Source organism: Hyla sarda, chromosome 3 (assembly GCF_029499605.1).
Source record: "Hyla sarda isolate aHylSar1 chromosome 3, aHylSar1.hap1, whole genome shotgun sequence".
NCBI classification, from domain to species: domain Eukaryota; kingdom Metazoa; phylum Chordata; class Amphibia; order Anura; family Hylidae; genus Hyla; species Hyla sarda.
Genome location: NC_079191.1, coordinates 415,783,824 through 415,804,967, shown reverse-complemented (window position 1 = coordinate 415,804,967; position 21,144 = coordinate 415,783,824). Strand labels below are relative to the sequence as shown.

At 44.9% G+C, this 21,144-nt stretch overlaps 1 protein-coding gene across 2 annotated transcripts in view; it reads right to left on the bottom strand.

Moving 5' to 3' along the window:
• Positions 1–21,144, bottom strand: part of RPS6KC1 (ribosomal protein S6 kinase C1) — a 179,658-nt gene that overhangs the window by 6,973 nt on the left and 151,541 nt on the right. For both annotated transcript variants that reach the window (XM_056568297.1, XM_056568296.1), the window contains one exon: positions 3,241–3,323. In XM_056568297.1, the coding sequence (XP_056424272.1) occupies positions 3,241–3,323 (83 nt within the window). The remainder of the gene's footprint in view (positions 1–3,240; positions 3,324–21,144) is intronic.

The following is a 21,144-nucleotide window of genomic DNA, read 5'->3' as shown; positions in this document are numbered from 1 at the left end:
TAATGTATAGATCTAATAGATCCAAAATGGGAAAAGACCTTTATCCCTTTCTGTGTATTCTACCTGGTGAACAAGGTTCTGATCATCTGACAAAATACATTACGTAAAATGAAGATGTGAATTCTTAATAAATTAATTCATTCATTTATAATTTTTTTTTGTCAATTTTTTTTTTGTTCGTTTTTACATCATATTTCTTTCCTATAGGAACAGTCAACAAGCTGATTATGACAGATCTGTTTCTTAGACAATGCTCATTTTGAGGCCCATACAACACACGTAAAGCTCAAAAAAATGGACAAATAAAATATATATTTTTTTTTTTATAACCACCGAGTTCTCTAGAACTTTTTCATCGATTAATTCTACAGAGATAAAAATAAGTGCATGGCCATAGTAAGGCAATTTATTTTTATTTTTTTTGCAAGAGTTGTTTATTAACAGCCTTTAAAAATAAAAAAATAAAAAAATAAAAAATAAAATATATACATATATATATATATATATATATATATATATATATATATATATATAGATTAGTTAGGAGTAGCCGTATTAGTCCAGTGATGCAAAAACAAGATACTGCAACTACCGATGATTTTGCTTTTTATATTATAATATATATATATATATATATAAAAAAAAAATATATATATATATATATATATATATATATATATTCCTTAACAGGAGCAAAGCTGATACCAGGGAACACTACCTGAAAAGGTGGTGTAATGAGCTGCTTTGCATATTCCCATATATATATATATATATATATATATATATATATATACATATATATATATATATATATATATATATATATATATATATATATACACACACACACACATATACACACACTTTTTTTTTTTTTTTTTTTACACAAAGCCGGCAGAAAAAACTGGCAAAAATGATCAGCCATCAGACTTCACGCCACGCCCCCACCATTCATGGCTATGGGAGGGGGCGTGACGGCGTCACGCCCCCTCCCATAGACATGAATGGAGGGGGCATGACCGTGATGTCACATCCCTGTCTCGGAAGCAGCGCCCGGCACAGAATGCTGGGGGTTGCACCGAGGTTGCGGGGGTCCCCTGCGATCGTACATCTTATCCCCTTTCCTTTGGATAGGGGATAAGATGCATAAACCCGGAATACCCCTTTAATCACCCTTCAGTTTAAATGGTATGATCCACTTTCCTGATGAGCAGACTGGGTATGGGGGAACCTCTTTACAGTTTGCCATGTTGATCTACAGAGGATTTGGCAATGTAGTCCAGCTCGCTCCACCCGTACACCCTCGACACGGATTCGCACTCAGCCTGGTGCACACAAATCCAAACGCAAGAACGGGAATCCAGCGTGGGTAAGTAGAAAATCCAGACTTTATTAGCTCACGGTAAAAACGGTACAAGCAATCAGCAGATCAGACGCATTTCAGGCGCATGCGTCCTTCGTCAGTGACTAAGGGCGCATGCGCCTGAAACGCGTCTGATCTGCTGGTTGCTTGTACCGTTTTTACCGTGAGCTAATAAAGTCTGGATTTTCTACTTACCCACACTGGATTGCCGTTCTTGCGTTTGGATCTACAGAGGACCCTAGTGCTGTCTGTACAGTAAGCCTTCTGTTATGGTATATATGTCATAAAGACACCAAGTATTTTGTATTTGAGATTAAAATAGAGAAGTGAAATGGTCTCTCTTACTGACACTATGGTCTCTCTTACTGACACTATAATAATAATAATAATAATAAAATTAAAAAACATATTTTCATACAATAGACATAATTACAATTACATTTTCTTGTGTGTAAATTATTTAAACAAAAAGCCTACAAAAAGCCTATACTGTATTAACCTAAAGACTATGGAGTAAATCTGTCAGCTGATATTTATGACATAAGCTGCGGACACCTTTAGATAGGTGACAGGATGAAGATATCAGACATACCTTTGTTAGCGTTGATGGCACTGCTGCAACTTTCAAAATTATGATTTTCCACCTGGGCTCAAGCGTCAAGGAGGCAGGGCCAAGCTGCTTAAGTGCCACAGCATTGCTCCCCCCCCTGTCCTGGTTGATTGATGTGCCGAGTGCCAACCCCTGTCTCCAAATCTCACACAATACTGTGGTACTTAAAAAGCTTGGTCCTGCCTCCTTGACACTTGAGTTTAGGTTAAAAAATCATCAAGTTGTGGCAAACCCATCAACACTAACAAAGGTATTCACAACTTAGATTAGAAAAAGCTGGCCGGCACTGCCAAGCTTCCCGTGACTCCTATGTGAACCAGGTCAGTCCCATAACAGTTAGTGGTGCTCAATTCCTTATGAAAACGAAGAGTATCCAGAATCCAAATATACAAAGAAAGGAGGAATGGCACTCACCGCTTACTGTAATTTCTTATCTTTTATTCTTCATAAAGTGCAGGTGCTTTAAAAAGGCATTTCACCCAGCCGGGTGTGGACGCCAGTGCGCGTGCTACAGGTAACAATTGTTTCGCTCTGGCTTGAGCTTCAACAGACCTTCCTCGTTGAAGGTCTGTTGAAGCTCAAGCCAGAGCGAAACAATTGTTACCTGTAGCACGCGCACTGGCGTCCACACCCGGCTGGGTGAAATGCCTTTTTAAAGCACCTGCACTTTATGAAGAATAAAAGATAAGAAATTACAGTAAGCGGTGAGTGCCATTCCTCCTTTCTTTGTATATTTGGACTAACAAAGGTATGTTTGATGTTGTCTTCCTGTCACTTATCTTATGATGTCCGCAGCTCATATTATAAATATGAGATGACAGGGTCACTTTAAAGGGGTATTCTGCTGTTTATAAAAATAAAAACAAAAAGGAGTACTTACCTATACCTGGTCCCTACTGGTCCCCTGCAGTACCTGTTAGGCTCCGACCAGTCCCCTGAGCTATTGTCTTTTTCATGCTTCCGAGATGAATGCATGGTGCAGGACCTGCTCAGCCGATCATTGGCCACATCAGTGTCCCGTCTCGGCAAGTAATTGGATGAGCCGGCAGGTCCTGCACAGAGCGTGGGTCATGTCAGAAGAAGAGAGAAGATTGCAAAAGTGGATATAACTTAACTGGAGTTGCGGGGCATCGGGGCTAGGTAAGTATGCCTTTTTGTCCTACTTTCTGGGCCCCAGCACCGTAGTCCTTTTTATACAAGCACCGGAATACCCCTGTAATGTAACAGGTCACTCATGAACAATATGAAAAAAAAAACAGGCACGTACCTTCCTAGTAATAAGTTCAAAGAGAAGGGCACCAAGGCTCCACCAGTCACAGGCCTCTGTCTCCTCCATGATGCTTCCAATCTCTGAAAGGGAGAGTTTTATGCAAAATTAATAAAGATAGTATAAAACACTAGGGCGCTTAATTTAGAACCTCTAAGGGGTCTTAAAGGGTCGATACTATCCTTTTCTACACAGCAGTGCAAAAAAAAACACGACTCCACAAGACATCCGAATGCAGAGTTTGCAGTATAATGCATTGACGGACAATTTGTACTATGGGGGGGGGGGGGGCGGGGGGATTGTCTGGATATAAAACACTGATACTCATCTGTACCTGATCCCCTCTCAGTGCCGTTTTTCTGGTACAGGTCCCTGCTGCTGAGCTTTTGCTGCTCTCCTCCATCCACCCAATCACTAATTGAGATGGGTCATCGCTGCAAACAGTGACTGGATGAGAGGGTGTTTCCTATGTGTTGAGATGTAAGAAAAAACGCTCAGCAGGGGACCGGTAAAATCGTTAGTGCACTAGTGGGGGATCAGAAGAAGGTGAGTACCAGTCTTTTTATTCAAGATAAACATGATAAAAAACATTTATTTGGACAACTATTTGAATTAAAGTTGCGCAGAATCATAAAAACATGGCTGCATTCTTTCAAAAATAGCTTCACATCTTTCCCTGGGTTATATCTGTCATTGTAGATCTACCAAAATAAATGGGCCTAAGCTGCAATACCACACACCACCTGTGACGGGCATGGTGCTGGTTCTGGAAGGAAGTAGCCGTAGTTTTCCTTTTGGTACCGTTGTAACTGTACTGACCCAGAGAATTCAATTATTGTGTCATACTTCAAAGCAAATGGTGAAATGAAAAAAAGAGCAGAATTTTTTGTTTTTTTTGCATCCCTCTCCCCGAAGAAAATATAAAATGCTATACAATGTATTATAGGCGCCTCAAACATGATGCCTCAAAAAAAAATACAACTCGTCACGCAAAAAAAAAAAAACCTCTCCTCCAGCTCTATCTGTACCCTGCTACTATTTCTAGGTCATCAGGATATATAGTAGTTATATCCTCCAGCTCTATCTGTATACTGCTGCTATCTCTACGGGATCAGGATAATAGTTATTCACCTGCCTACCAGCTCTATCTGTATACTGCTCCTAATATCTCTATGGGATCAGGATATATAGTAGTTATACCCCTCCCCTTCAACTCTATCTGTATACTGCTGCTGCTGCTATCTTTATTAGATCAGGATATATAGAAGTTATACACCTCCCCTCCAGCACTATCTGTATACTGCTGCTATGTCTATGGGATCAGGATACATAGTAGTTATACCCCTCCCCTTCAGCTCTATCTGTATACTGCTGCTGCTATCTTTATGGGATCAAGCTATGGTTCCTATAGCTATGTAGACAAAAAAAAAAGGTTTGGCGGCTGGAAAGAGGGGATGAAACCGCAAGAAAAGCCAAAAATAACGCCCAAAAAGGCCTATCACTGAGGGGGTCAAATCTACTCCAAACCCAATGTATACACATATAAATCCTTCATCGTCCGGTCTATACTTATACTACGTATATTTGTATATTGCTTTTACTTTTCCTCTTCCATTCTCTCTAAATTGGAAAACTTTAATAGTTTACAGAAATCCGGGATTCCAGACATTTCAGCAGAATGTTTGTCTATTAATGTTTCACAAGTGCTGGCTCCGATAAAGATGATCAAGGGCACATGTAGTAGCAATGACCTGAGATTTCTGATCTAGGACTCACAGGATGGTTCCATGACCAGATGCCGGTGACCACTGATCTCTTCAGGTTCTATGTACATAAAGCTTAATCACCGGACAGATAAAAAGAGTAAAAACTTTCTCATAGATTATTCTCAATATACAGTGAGCTCGGAAAGTCCTCAGAACCTTTCAATTGTTTCACATTTTGTCATCTTGAGTCATAGTGCTACAATGAAAACATTATATATATATATCTCCACTACTGCTTGTGAGCCGTTCTCCACCATGGATTATATGGGGGATTCCAAATAAAGGACCCCACCTTACATGTCTGAACTGAATATATTGGTAGATAGTGCGAGTAACCCTTTATCTAACGCTTATTACCGGGTGAAAATTATTTATATTTATATATATATATATATATATATATATATATATACACACACACACACATTATAATTATATATATATATATATATATATATACACACACACACACACATACACACATTATAATATATATATATATATATATATATATATATATATATACACACACACACACATACAGTATGTACGTGTGTGTATATGTATACAATGGTCCCTCAATATACATTCATTGTTCCAAATGAACCATCGTTTGTTGAAACCATCGTATGTTGAGGGATCCGTGCAATGTTAAATATAGGAAGGTATACTCACCTGTCCCCGCCGCTCCGGACCGTCACCGCTGCCCTGGATGTCGCCGTCCACGGCTGTTGCCTCGTCCCCGCCGCTCCAGACCGTCTCCGCTGCCCGGGATCATAGTTCCTTATCGCCGTCATCACGTCACTACACACGCCGCTCCTATTGGATGACGTGATGACGGCGATGGAGAGCGACAGCGATGCAGGGGATCCCGAAGAGGATGGTCCAGAGCGCCGGCGATCGTCACCAGACCACACGGGGCACCTTAAATGGCTATCCGGTGGCAGCTGAAGCAGTCTGTGCTGCCGGATAGCCGTTTATCCGATGGCCCCGACATACAAAAGCATCGTATGTTGATGCTGCCTCTCAGAGACCATTGTATGTTGAAATTATCGTATGTCGGGGCCATCCTAAGTCGGGGGGGGTCACTGTATATATTTATACACACACACACACACATCTCGGCTGCGGCACCCCAGACATCCGGTGCATGGAGCAAACTTCGTTTCGTGCCGGATGACTGGCGATGCAGGGCGGAGGCTCGTGACGACACCGCACCGTCCTGCTCGCGACGTCATGGCCACGCCTCCTCAATGCAAGTTTATGGGAGGGGGCGTGACGGCCGTCATGACCCTCCCAGAGACTTGCATTGAGGGGGCTTGGTTGTGACATCACGAGCGGGGAGTGGCCCTGACGTCATGAGCCTCCGGCAATGCACCCGACGCTCTAAACGAATGCCGGGTGCAACAGGGAGATTGTGGCGGCCCCCAGCGACGTGCCCCCCGGTAATCAGACCTCTTATCCCCTATCCTTTGGATAGGGGATAAGATGTCTTGGGGCAGAGTATCCTTTTAAATATAAAAAAAAAAAACATTTCTTATAGACATATGTTTTCAGACTCTGCGCTATCACACTTGATATGTAGCTGTGGGGTCGCCCGTTTCTCTTGATCATCTTTGCAAGCAAGTAGGAAAGGGAAGGAAACAGAGATGGTGCTCGCTGTTGGTACCGGCAACTGTGTTGCGTTATTCCTGTGAAGCGCCAAAGCACTCAAGTCGGGTATGGGGCGATTCCCTCTTTGAGATCTTTATCCAGAATGCTCTGCACCTCAAATTGGACAGAAGGTTTACCTTCCAACAAGACAATGAACCTCAGCGCACGGCCAAGACAACACAGGAGCGGCTTAGGGACAACCCTCTAAATGTCATTAGGGACCCAGCCCGAGCCGAACCCAATACAACATCTCTGGAAAGACCTGAAAATGGCTTCCAGGGCCGGTCCCCATCCAACCTGATAGAGCTGAGAGGATCTGCAGAGAAGAAAATCCCCAAATCCAGGTGTGTAAACTAGGGATCGACCAATATGGGTTTTTTAGGGCCGATACCGATAATCGGTGGAGGTTAGGGCCGATAGCCAATAACTTATACCGATATTCCGGTATAAGTTATCAGCTATTTATCCCCCCGCGACACCGCTGCAGATCATTGATTTAAAGCGGGCGCTTTAAATCAATGCACTGCAGTAGCTTTTGCGGTGCCATCGGCCGTCGCCACCACCACCCGCTTCTCTCCCCCTGCCTGTCAGGGTGGTCCGGGCCATCCATCCTTCCTTCCTGTAGTGTCTGGCGGCATTCCGGATGGAGGGTGAACCGGTCCGGGCTGTCCTTCTCCGGGGGTCATCTTCTCCACTCCGGGCAGGCTCCGGCCTAGTAACGCAGCATAGATCCGACTGCGCAGTGACGCCCGTGCGCAGCGACGCACCTGACGTCACGGCGTAGCGGCGTCTATGCAGCGTACAAGGCCGGAGCCTGCCCGGAGTGGAGAAGAGGACCCCCGGAGAAGAAGGACAGCCCGGACCGGTTCACCCTCCACCCGGAATGCCGCCGGACACTACAGGAAGGATGGATGGCCTGGACCACCCCCATTACGGGTAAGTTTAATTTTTTTTATTGACTCGGAGGGTGGGGGAGGGGCCCGACCGGTATAGCGGTATGGGCAAAAATCCATACAGGTATACCGCCCAGCACTACGGTGGGGGGTGTGACGCGGTGGGTCAGGGGGTGGTCGCGGTGCGGCAGGGGGGCTGCGGTCGCGGTGCGGTGGGGGCGGTGCGGGGGGCATTGTCGGCTTATCGGCAAGGTAATTGCCGATACCGATAATGCCCAAAATCGTGATTATCGGCCAATAATATCGGCCATACCGATAACCGGTCGATCCCTAGTGTAAACCTTGTGGCCTCATTACCAAGACGACTGGAGTCTGGAATCACTGCCGAAGGGGCTTGAGCTAAGTCCTGAGTAAAGGGTATGAATACTTATGTCACTGTGAGATTTTCGTTTTTCCTGCTCAATAAATCAGCAAAGATTTCTAAGATTCAGTCTTCACTTTGTTACTACAACTTCCTCTACCAGTGGTCTACAACATGCGGAACTCCAGATGTTGCAAAACTACAACACCCAGCATGCCCGGACAGCCAACGGCTGTCCGGGCATGCTGGGTGATGTAGTTTTGCAACATCTGGAGGTCCGCATGTTGTAGACCACTGTCCTATACTTTACATTGCACGGATCCCTCAACATACGATGGTTTCAACAAACGATGGTCCATTTGGAACGGATTACCATGATATGTTGAGCGGTCACTGTATTTTATTTTACATAACATGTGAAGAAAGTGAAGGGTCTGAAGACTTTCCGAATGCGTTATATAAAACCGTATAAAACTGATTGAGAACACAGTTTACTCAAAGGCAGCGATACTGTATGTATTCCTGATACAATTGTAAAAAGTCTAGACAATGCTCTGTGAGCGAAACATCAGCAGTAGCTGCAAAAAAAAAAAATCTCTTTGGTAGTTTGCTACAATGTATCAGTCTCAACTCATGACTCACAGAGCATTGTCTAGACTGGATACAAATGTATCACTTCTCAGCTGAGATCAGGACTAGCTATGTACAATACATCAGTCTGGAGTTCAGGCTGTTTAGCTCACAGAGCATTGTCTAGACTGGTTACAACTGTTTCTACTCAGCTGAGATCAGGATTAGCTCCGTACAATGTATCAGTCTGGAGTCTAATTCCATAGTCCTGTTCTCAGCTCAGTAGATACAATTGTATCCAATGTAGACAATGCTCTGTGAGCTAAACAGCCTGAACTCCAGACTGATCCATTGTACATAGCCAGTACTGCTCTGAGCTAAGAAGTTATACAATTATATCCGGTCTAGACAACGCTCTGTGAGCTAAACAGCCTGGACTCCAGACTGATACATTGTATGGAGCAAGTTCTACTCTCAGCTGAGAAGTGGAGACCATTATATCCAGTCTACACAATGCTCTGTGAGCTAAACGACCTGGACTTTACACTCATACATTGTACATTCTGATCTCAGCTGAGAAGTGGATACAATCACATCCAGTCTAGACAATGCTCTGTGAGTTAAACAGCCTGAACTCCACACTGATGCACTGTAAATAGCTAGACCTGCTCTCAGCTGAGAAGTGATACAATTGTATCCAGTCTAGACAATGCTCTGTGAGAATTGTCGGCTGTCCGGGCATGCTGGGAGTTGTAGTTTTGCAACATCTGGAGGGATGCAGTTTGGAGACCACTGAACTAGGGCCATCAAAAACAGCCTAACTCACCCCAATTCGGTGCTTCTTCCCCATGTGTTTCATTACTGTAACTTGGTCATGTGATCATCAGTCTGATTTAAAAAAAAGTTACTGTGCTTGGATTGCACATGTTGCTTTAAAAAAAAGTTTTACATGTTATCAAGACAAGTCAAAAGTTTCTATTGGTCGGGGGCTGTTCAGACCCATTGTGATTATGTGATTACTAGAATGAGCGGGGACAGAAGCATTGGGCTGACTGAGACAATCCCATAGACTTACAGTGTAAGCTTGTCTAGTGACAAGATGTCACATCTGGTTTCCTATTTCCTGTGGACTACAGGATGACATCATCACCTACTAGATCCCCTCCTGCTAGGTCATAGACCCCTCTGGCTCTATCTGTATACTGTTACTGCTATCTCTATGGAATAAGCATATATAGTAGTTATACACTTCCCCTCCAGCTCTATCTGTATACTGTTGCTGCTATCTCTATGGGATCAAGATATATAGTAGTTATACACTTCCCCTCCAGCTCTATCTTTATACTGCTGTTGCTGCTGCTATCTCAATATGATCAAGATATATAGTAGTTATACACTTCCCCTCCAGCTCTATCTTTATACTGCTGCTGCTGCTGCTGCTGCTATCTCAATATGATCAAGATATATAGTAGTTATACACTTCCCCTCCATCTATATCTGTATACTGCTATCTTTATGAGATCAGGATATATAGTATATATAGTAGTTATATACCACGCCCCCAACTCCATCTGTATATTGCAGCTATCTCTATGGGATCAGGAATCATAGTAGTTACAGATCTACCTTCTAGCTCTTTCTGTATACTGCTGCTGCTATCTCCATGGGATTAGGATAATATATATATATATATATATATATATATATATATATATATATATATTAGTTTTATACCTCCTCTCCAGCTCTATCTGTATATTGTAGCTATCTCTATGGGATCAGGATATATAGTAGTTATACACCTCCCCCTCCAGCTCTATCTGTATACTGCTCCTGCTATCTCTATACGATCAGGATATATAGTAGTTATACACCTCCCCTCCGGCTATATCTATATACTGCTACCTCTCTATGGGGTCAGGGTAATATTTCTGTATAAAAAGCGCACTGAGTAAGAAAACACATTAAAACTGCACAGTGTGAACAGACTCCAACCCACTTATGAGTCTAATGAGTTCACCTGGGTGATCTCCAGTACTAGCCGCCTAATGAGATGTCTGATTGCAATGCTCAAACGCCACACCCTCAGACACAGAATTCATGTGAATTGTAGGCTGCATTACAAAGTTATTTCAGAGATTATGGGAAAGTTCTATTAAAACCCGTGTAGATGAAGAGTGGTGCAGTTGCCCATTTTTCACAGGCCTCTTTAAAAATGAAAGTAGCACTCTGATTGGTTGCTATGGGCAACTGCACCACTCTTCCTCTACAAAGGTTTTTTGATAAATCTACCTCTATGTGTACATCTAACATAAAGCATAATACATACCTGCCACATCAGCTAACACAGGTAAGCACACGGCATACACAAGAACCTCTACATTATTTTCTATTAAAGGGGTACTCCACTGGAAAACATTTTTTTTAAATCAACTGATGACAGAAAGTTAAACAGATTGAAGTTACTTCTATTTAAAAAAAAAAAAAACGTAATCCTTCTAGTACTTCTAAGCTGCTGTATACTCCACAGGAAGTTCTTTTCTTTTTGAATTTTCTTTCTGTCTGACCACAGTGCTCTCTGCTGACACCTCTGTCAGAGGTTTGCTCCTACTCTGGACAGTTCCTGACATGGACAGAAGTGTCAGCAGAGAGAGGACTGTGGTTGCGACAGAGAGGAAATTCAAAATGAAAAGAACTTCCTGTGGAGCATACAGCAGCTGATAGGTACTGGAAGGATTAAGATCATTACATAGAAGTCATTTACAAATCTTCTTAATTTTCTGGAACCAGTTGATTAAAAAAATATATATATATATATATATATATTCCAGCGGAGTACCCCTTTAATCACCTATGCTGCACTGTATAAGCAAAAAATAAAACAAAAAAAACTTTTTTTTTTTAAATCAACTGGTGCCAGAAAGTTAAACAGATTTGTAAATCACTTCTATTAAAAGATCTTAATCCTTCCAGTACTTTTTAGGGGCTGTATACTAAAGAGAAATCCAAAAAATAAATGCATTTCCTGTCATGTCCTGACCACAGTGCTCTCTGCTGACCTCTGCTGTCCATTTTAGGAACTGGAGAAAATCCCCATATGCTTCTCTGGACAGTTCCTAAAATGGACAGCAGAGGTCAGCAGAGAGCACTGTGGTCATGACATCACAGGAATCACATGCATTTCATTTTTGGATTTCTCTCTAGTATACAGCCCCTAAAAAGTACTGGAAGGATTAAGATTTTTTTTAATAGAAGTCATTTACAAATCTGTTTAACTTTCTGGCACCAGTTGATTTAAAAAAAAAAAAAAAAAAAAAAAAAAGTTTTCCACAGGAGTACCCCTTTAAGGTGCTGATCTCTGTACTGGTAAATCCCCTTCATTACAACCAGACGTCATGTTTTTGCGCTCTGATGGAAAATGGTCACTTATTTATAGATCGGGTCAAATCCTGACACCCTACCGACTCGTATGGAACTTTCTCAACTTTCTGTAAAAAAGTTCTGGTATTTATTAATTTTTTATTGTATTTTTTTTTTTTTTAACAGAATGCCAAAAAAAAAAAAAATTTTTTTTTAAATAAATAAAACGAGAGCATGTGCCCAGCAGATAAAACGATATATTGCAATAATTCGAAAGCGGAGGGCAGGTGGATGATGTTTTGGAAAGAAATGTGAGATAAGAGGGTCCCCGGGGGAGGCAGGGGCTTGTTTGAACAGAGGTGAATCATTTTCATCCGAAATTACTGATAAACTTTTTTTTCGCCCCCCCTTCAAATCCGGAAACATCAAACCGCTAATAATCTCTCATCTATTTATTTACCAAACTCCAGGGCTGTCACTGGGCTGACTGTGCCCACCGCCATGTCACACATCAACCCCCCCCCCCATCCTCCCCAACCCTCCCTCCACCCCCGCTCCTGTTTGTGACTTTTTCATGAGTTAAGGCGCAAACTGCTGGCACCTCCACAAAGCCGTTCTTTTCAAGCCGCGTCACCGATTTTTTACGGACGGTGAATGATTTATAAAGTTCTTTGTCTCCCTTGTGGTTTTTTTTTTTTTTTGTTTTTTTTTTTAGGGAACAAAAAAAAAAAAAAAAAAAAATTAAATAATTTAAAAATAAACATCCCTGAAATTGAAGTTTATCGTGGTTGGGCACAGTGATTTGGGTTGGATATTCATCAAAGTAAAGATTCAGGCAGGACTTTAAAGTGCTGGAGAAAGAAAATACAAAAATTAAAATTAAATAAATAAATAAATAAATAAAAATTAAAAAAAAGTTTGGTTAATTTGAGAGGCTATGGATTTCAGGATGAGTCTCCTGCCTCGAAACACACGGGACTTCGATGATGTGTCATGAGAGAGGATGAACTTCTGGTGACAACGCCGCCGTCTCTTATTAGAAAGAGGGGAGGAAAAAAAAAACGAAACGAAAACAGTAAGGGGGGGGGGGGGGGGGGAATAAAAAAAAGTTGGTGAGTGCCACCTGCTGGGCAGCGCTGGGAAAAGCTTGTTAGCAAGAAGGAATTTATTTATTTTTTTTGCTATAAATTATAAGGAAAAAAAAAGTTTAAGCCAGAGTTTCCCAACCAGTGTGCCTCCAGCTGTTGCAAAACTACAACTCCCAGCATGCCCGGGCAGGGAGTTGTAGTTTTGCAACAGCTGGAGGCACGTTAGTTGGGAAACACTGGTCTAAGCCATTTGCATGAGCCAAATGCGAGTCTTTTTTTAATTTTTTTGCAGGATAGGTTATAGTTTTTAAGGTCACCATTAGAGATGAGCGAACTTACAGTAAATTCGATTCGTCACGAACTTTTCGGCTCGGCAGTTGCTAACTTTTCCCTGCATAAATTAGTTCAGCTTTCCGGTGCTCCGGTGGGCTGGAAAAGGTGGATACAGTCCTAGGAAAGAGTCTCCTAGGACTGTATCCACCTTTTCCAGCCCACCGGAGCACCGGAAAGCTGAACTAATTTACGCAGGAAAAGCCATCAACTGCCGAGCCGAGAAGTTCGTGACGAATCGAATTTACTGTAAGTTCGCTCATCTCTAGTCACCATATATATTACTAGTTCACTCAGTTTTTACCGTTTTTATTAACCCTTTTTTTTTTTCTTTTGCTGGTCAAATGAAAAAATATGCTATTTTGTCATTCATTATTTTTATCGCGCTTTAAATTCTCGCAGTTCACCGTACGGTAAAATTACCACTAGAGTTTTATTCTGCCGGTAAGTACTGTTACAGCCGTACCAAATTTATATAGGTTCTTTACAACATTGCCATAAGGGAAACATATAACCAAAATAAAATAGAATATTAATAATAATAATTTGTGTTGCCGCATTACAAAACCAATAGGGGAAAAGGATTAAACCCTGTCCAGAGGAAATGTTGCTAAGTTGCCCATAGCAACCAATCAGATCCCTTCTTTCATTTTTGAAAAGGCCTGTGAAAAATGAAAGAAGCTATCTGATTGGTTGCTATGGGCAACTTAGCAACATTTCCTCTGAACAGGATTTAATCCAAGTTGCCCATAGCAACCAATCAGATCGCTTCTTTCATTTTTGAAAAGGCCTGTGAAAAATGAAAGAAGCGATCTGATTGGTTGCTATGGGCAACTCAGCAACATTTCCTCTGGACAGGTTTTGATAAATCTCCTCCTAAATTTATTTTTTAATTTTCATCTGATGGGGCTATGTTAGGGCTCATTTTTTATGGGAAAACGTGACAATGTAATTGATACTATTGTGGAATACTTCATTTTTTATCGGTTTCTTTTCTGCTCTTTTGGGAGGCAGATTAATAAAATAACGTGATTATAGATTTATTTTAATACAGTGTTCAAAATAATAATAAAATAATTCTACTGTTTGAGTCGTTACGGACATGGCGATACCAAATAGGTGTAGTTTTACTTTATGTTTTTATGTATAAGAAGGGATATAATGGTAAAAAATATTTACATATTTTTTAAGGGGATTTTTTTATTTTTTTTATCTATTTTATGTACATTTTTACTAGTTCCACAAGGTGACTAAAACACTGCTCAAAAAACTAAAGAGAACACTTAAACAACACAATGTAACTCCAAGTCAATGACACTTCTGTGAAATCACACTGTCCACTCAGGAAGAACACTGATTGACAATCAATTTCACATGGAAAAGACAACAGGTGGAAATTATAGGCAATTAGCAAGACACCCCCCAATAAAGGAGTGGTTCTGCAGGTGGTGACCAGAGACCACTTTTCAGTTCCTATGCTTCCTGGCTGATGTTTTGGTCACTTTTGAACGCTGGCGGTGCTTTCACTCTAGTGGTAGCATGAGATGGAGTCTACAGCCAACACAAGTGGCTCAAGTAGTGCAGCTCACCCAGGACGGCACATCAATGTGAGCTGTGGTAAGAAGGTTTGCTGTGTCTGTCAGCATAGTGTCCAGAGCATGGAGGCGCTACCAGGAGACAGGCCAGTACATCGGGAGATGTGGAGGAGCCCGTAGGAGGGCAACAACCCAGCAGCAGGACCGCTACCTCTGCCTTTGTGCAAGGAGGAGCAGGAGGAGCACTGCCAGAGCCCTGCAAAATGACCTCCAGCAGACCACAAATGTGCAGGTGTCCACTCAAACGGTCAGAAACAGACTCCATGAGGGCGGTATGGGGGCCCGACGTCCACAGGTGGGGGTTGTGCTTACAGCCCAACACCGGACAGGACGTTTGGCATTTGCCAGAGAACACCAAGATTGGCAAATTCTCCACTAGCTTCCAGTGCTCTTCACGGATGAAAGCAGGTTCACACTGAGCACATGTGACAGACGTGATAGAGTCTGGAGACGCTGTGGAGAATGTTCTGCTGCCTGCAACATCCTCCAGCATGACCGGTTTGGTGGTGGGTCAGTAATGTTGTGGGGTGGCCGCACAACCCTCCATGTGCTTGCCAGAGGTAGCCTGACTGCCATTAGGTACCGAGATGAGATCCTCAAACCCCTTGTGAGACCATATGCTGGTGCGGTTGGCCCTGGGTTCCTCCTAATGCAAGACAATGCTAGACCTCATGTGGCTGGAGTGTGTCAGCAGTTCCTGCAAGAGGAAGGCATTGATGCTATGGACTCGCCTGCCCAATCCCCAGACCTGAATCCGATTGAGCACATCTCATGGCTGAAGTCTGCAGGGGTTGAGGATCGCAGGAGCCAGGGCTGTGATGCAGGAGGGTCATGATTTGATCATGGTATGTGAGGGGTAGCTATGTGTGTCTGCTCATAGGACAATATGCAGCGTACACACTATGTGTGACCCTACCCTCAAGCTTATTTTAGCCCCACTGTGTTTCCATTAATGACTGCCATGAAAAGACATACTGGCGCACATTAAAGGGGTACTGCAGCCGAAATGAATGTAACCCCTATTCACATGATACCCCCCCCCCCCCCCCCCCCCCCGCAATATCTGGAACAGGCCCCGGCTCTGAGTGAGGAGTGCATGCTGAAGCCAGCACACGCTCCTTTGATTTCTATGGGAACTCTGAATAGACCAGAGTACAGCACTTGGGCATCATCGGCGCGTGCTTTTCAGTGAACGAGACAGGGAGGTCGTGGGGGGTCCCAGCTGTGGATAGAGGATAAGTAAGTTTCGGCTGCAGTACCCCTTTAAAAGGTTAAAAATAATAACCATAATAATAATAATAACAATCATAATAATGACAACAATAATGATAATAATTAATAATCAATCATAATAATCAGAATGGGATATTTAGAAGTTCAGATGTAGCAGAGCCAGCTTTGTCATGTAACACCCTGGTGTCACATCCCTGAATAAAAGGGGTTACCCTGCCAACAATATTATTCCCTCATCCACAGCATTGCTCATTAATGTATGATTGCTTGGGGTCCGACCGACACCTGGGACCCCAATGTTCAACAACTAGAGGGCCACAGTTTAGAGAGCTTTGGAGAGCTCTGCATGTTCTGGTTAAACAGCTTCTTTGGGCCCCAGGTGAAGGCGGATCCTTCTGTACAGGAACCTAAAGCATTAAAGGGGTACTCCGGTGAAAAACAATTTATTTATTTTTTTAAATGAACTGGTGACAGAAAGTTAGACAGATTTGTAAATGACTTCTATTTAAAAACCTTAATCCTTCCAGTACTTATCAGCTGCTGTATGCTCCACAGGAAATTCTTTTATTTTTGAATTTTTTTTCTATCTGACCACAGTGCTCTCTGCTGACACCTCTCTGTCTGTCTCAGGAACTGTCCAGAGCAGGAGAGGTTTGCTATAGGAACTTGCTCCTACTCTGGACAGTTCCTGAGACAGACAGAGGTTTCGGCAGAGAGCACTGTGGTCAGACAGAAAAGAAATTCAAAAAGAAAAGAACTTCTTCTGGTGCATACAGCAGCTGACAAGTATTGGAAGGATTAAGATTTTTAAATAGCCATTTGTTGTCAGGACATGCTGGGACTTGTAGCTCTGTAGCTGTAGAGCCGCAGGATGGAGATCACTGCTCTATAGCAGTACATGTACAAAGTTTATTTAAGCTACTGCCAGTAACTATAGAGCAGTGATCTGTCCTACCCCACGTCCTTCAGCCAAAATCTTATCACAGCTCAGCCCCAGCTGGACCCCTCGCCAGCGCAGTGTAGGATGAACTACTTATGGGGCCTCCTGCTCTTGTCTCTGCCCAGGGTGTGGTCATTGGTCCATCTGGCCACACCCCTTTTAGCAAGCACCGCCCCTGATATTTAAAGGGGCACTCCGCCCCTAGACATCTTATCCCCTATCCAAAGGTAAGATAAGATGTCTGATCGCGGGGGTCCCGCTGCTGGGGGCCCCGCCGCTGGGGGCCCTCTGTGATCTCCCTGCTGTCCCTGGCGTTCGTTTAGAGCATCGGATTCAGCTCCGGAGGCTCGTGACGTCATAGTCGTGCTCCACTCATGATGTCACGGCCACGCCTCCACACGATCCTCCGCCCTGCATCGCCAGTCATCCAGCACGTAGCAAAGTCTGGAGTGCCGCAGTCGAGATCGTGGGAGTCCCGCTGAGATCGACATCTTTTCCCCTATCCTTTGGATAGGGGATAACATGTCCAGGGGCAGAGTACCCCTTTAAGGCATGTCTTTTTCCCATTCAGCACAATGCCCATTTTCGTATGATTTTCGGCAGTGAATTATGGTGCACCCCTAGTTCCTGTCATTTCAAACGACGTCTTGGCAACATGTCAAAAGTTTAGATTGCACCAGGTATCAGTTCGGAGACCTGCTGCAACTGCGAGCTATAAGCAGTGAAGGGCATGGCAGCACGCTATACTGCCTCGCCACCTGCCGAAACCGACTCATTCACTCCATTATAATCTATGGCAGTGTTTCCCAACCAGTGTGCCTCCAGCTGTTGCAAAACTACAACTCCCAGCATGCCCGGACAGCCTTTGGCTGTCCGGGCATGCTGGGAGTTGTAGTTTTGCAAAAGCTGGAGGCACCCTGGTTGGAAACACTGGTCTATGGGGAAAGAGTCCGGTTTGAATGACAGTTTGGGGGTGAGCCCCGCGCTTCAACCGGTTGTAACTTACAATTGCAGTGATCTAAACGTTTGACATGTCTGGGCAACTTTTCAAAAGTTGTTAAAAATGAGAGTGAAGCTTTAATGACGCTCCTCTCCTCAATATTTATTTCCAGAATTACCCAGCTGATACGGCGTCCATTGTAGGACATAGTCAGCCGTAACTCCGTCCTGCGTCAGCTGAAACAGCGTCCTACCTCCTCCCTCGGACCAATCGCCGTCAGTCATCAGCCGCAACTCCGTCCCCCGTCAGGCGAAACAGCGTCCCGCCTCCTCCCTCGGACCAATCGCCGTCAGTCAGAGCCGCCGCTGCACAGCATTGTATAGCAGAGCCGGCGCTGCACAGCATTGTATAGCAGAGCCGGCGCTGCACAGCATTGTATAGCAGAGCCGGCGCTGCACAGCATTGTATAGCAGAGCCGGCGCTGCACAGCATTGTATAGCAGAGCCGGCGCTGCACAGCATTGTATAGCAGAGCCGCCGCTGCACAGCATTGTATAGCAGAGCCGCCGCTGCACAGCATTGTATAGCAGAGCCGGCGCTGCACAGCATTGTATAGCAGAGCCGGCGCTGCACAGCATTGTATAGCAGAGCCGGCGCTGCACAGCATTGTATAGCAGAGCCGGCGCTGCACAGCATTGTATAGCAGAGCCGGCGCTGCACAGCATTGTATAGCAGAGCCGGCGCTGCACAGCATTGTATAGCAGAGCCGCCGCTGCACAGCATTGTATAGCAGAGCCGCCGCTGCACAGCATTGTATAGCAGAGCCGCCGCTGCACAGCATTGTATAGCAGAGCCGCCGCTGCACAGCATTGTATAGCAGAGCCGGCGCTGCACAGCATTGTATAGCAGAGCCGGCGCTGCACAGCATTGTATAGCAGAGCCGCCGCTGCACAGCATTGTATAGCAGAGCCGGCGCTGCACAGCATTGTATCGCAGAGCCGCCGCTGCACAGCATTGTATAGCAGAGCCGGCGCTGCACAGCATTGTATAGCAGAGCCGGCGCTGCACAGCATTGTATAGCAGAGCCGCCGCTGCACAGCATTGTATAGCAGAGCCGCCGCTGCACAGCATTGTATAGCAGAGCCGCCGCTGCACAGCATTGTATAGCAGAGCCGCCGCTGCACAGCATTGTATAGCAGAGCCCCCGCTGCACAGCATTGTATAGCAGAGCCCCCGCTGCACAGCATTGTATAGCAGAGCCCCCGCTGCACAGCATTGTATAGCAGAGCCGGCGCTGCACAGCATTGTATAGCAGAGCCGGCGCTGCACAGCATTGTATAGCAGAGCCGGCGCTGCACAGCATTGTATAGCAGAGCCGGCGCTGCACAGCATTGTATAGCAGAGCCGGCGCTGCACAGCATTGTATAGCAGAGCCGGCGCTGCACAGCATTGTATAGCAGAGCCGCCGCTGCACAGCATTGTATAGCATAGCCGGCGCTGCACAGCATTGTATAGCAGAGCCGCCGCTGCACAGCATTGTATAGCAGAGCCGGCGCTGCACAGCATTGTATAGCAGAGCCGGCGCTGCACAGCATTGTATAGCAGAGCCGGCGCTGCACAGCATTGTATAGCAGAGCCGGCGCTGCACAGCATTGTATAGCAGAGCCGCCGCTGCACAGCATTGTATAGCAGAGCCGCCGCTGCACAGCATTGTATAGCAGAGCCGCCGCTGCACAGCATTGTATAGCAGAGCCGGCGCTGCACAGCATTGTATAGCAGAGCCGCCGCTGCACAGCATTGTATAGCAGAGCCGCCGCTGCACAGCATTGTATAGCAGAGTCGGCGCTGCACAGCATTGTATAGAAGAGTCGAAACTGCGAAACTTGCACGTGTACTACAGACACTACATGTTCTACAGCAGGGGTCTCAAACTCAAATTATCTGGGGGCCACTGGAGGTAGAGGCTGAGTGAGGCTGGGCCGCATGTGCCCCTCACATATAATGACCCAATCATGTGCCCCTCACATATAATGACCCCATCATCCGCCCCTCACATATAATGACCCCATCATACCCCCCTCACATATAATGCCCCCATCATGCGCCCCTCACATATAATGCCCCCATCATCCGCCCCTCACATATAATACCCCCATCATCCGCCCCTCACATATAATACCCCCATCATCCGCCCCTCACATATAATGCCCCCATCATCCGCCCCTCACATATAATGCCCCCATCATCCGCCCCTCACATATAATGCCCCTATCATCCGCCCCTCACATATAATGCCCCCATCATGCCCCAATATAGATATGACCCCCATCTGGTAGGGCTCCCCAGTAGGTATAGAGGCCCCAGATAGATATGATCCCCATAACTGATGGGAGTAATATCTATCTGGGGGCCTGTCTACATACTGGGGAGCCCTACCTGATGATCAGGTAGGGGTTCCCAATAGGTGTACAGGCTCCCAGATAGATATTACCCCCGGCAGGTAGGGCTCCTATTTAAACAAGTATGCCCCCTAAGAAGATAGGTTAGCCCCTGGTGATAATCAGGTCCTCCCTTATTAGGCAAGTAAGTAATTAGGCAAGTTAAGTTTCACAGCTCCAGTACTTACATCTCCCTGCTGCAGCCTAAAACAAGCCTCCTTTGCGGGTATGTGCGTGTTAGGTGACGTCATCACATGTGCCGCGCAGGACATCATCGTCCCGGCGTCCGGCACTGCGGATGCGATGACATCACCAATCATGCGCATCTGTCCAGGAAGGCTCGTTATAGGCTGCAGCAGGGAGATATAGGTACAGTAGCTGTGTGTGCAGACGGGTGTGAAGTCTTCCGGCATTAAGTGCTGCTTGCCCGAAGCATCGCTAAATGCCTGAAGAAATCCCCAGCCGGGGGCCCGGGCCACAAGATTTTGTTCCGTGGGCCGCAAATGGCCTGTGGGCCAGGAGTTTGAGACCCCTGTTCTACAGAGTCTGTATAGCAGGACCAACACTGAATAGCATGTACAGCAGAACCCGTATAGCAGAGAGCAGACATTGACTCGGCTCCGCTACATGGCAGGAAGGTTTTTTCGTCTGAGGGATGACGGAGTTCCGGGCGAGGGAATTGCGGCTGACGCCTGACAGAGATTGGTCCGAGGGAGAAGGCGGGACACTGTTTCGCCT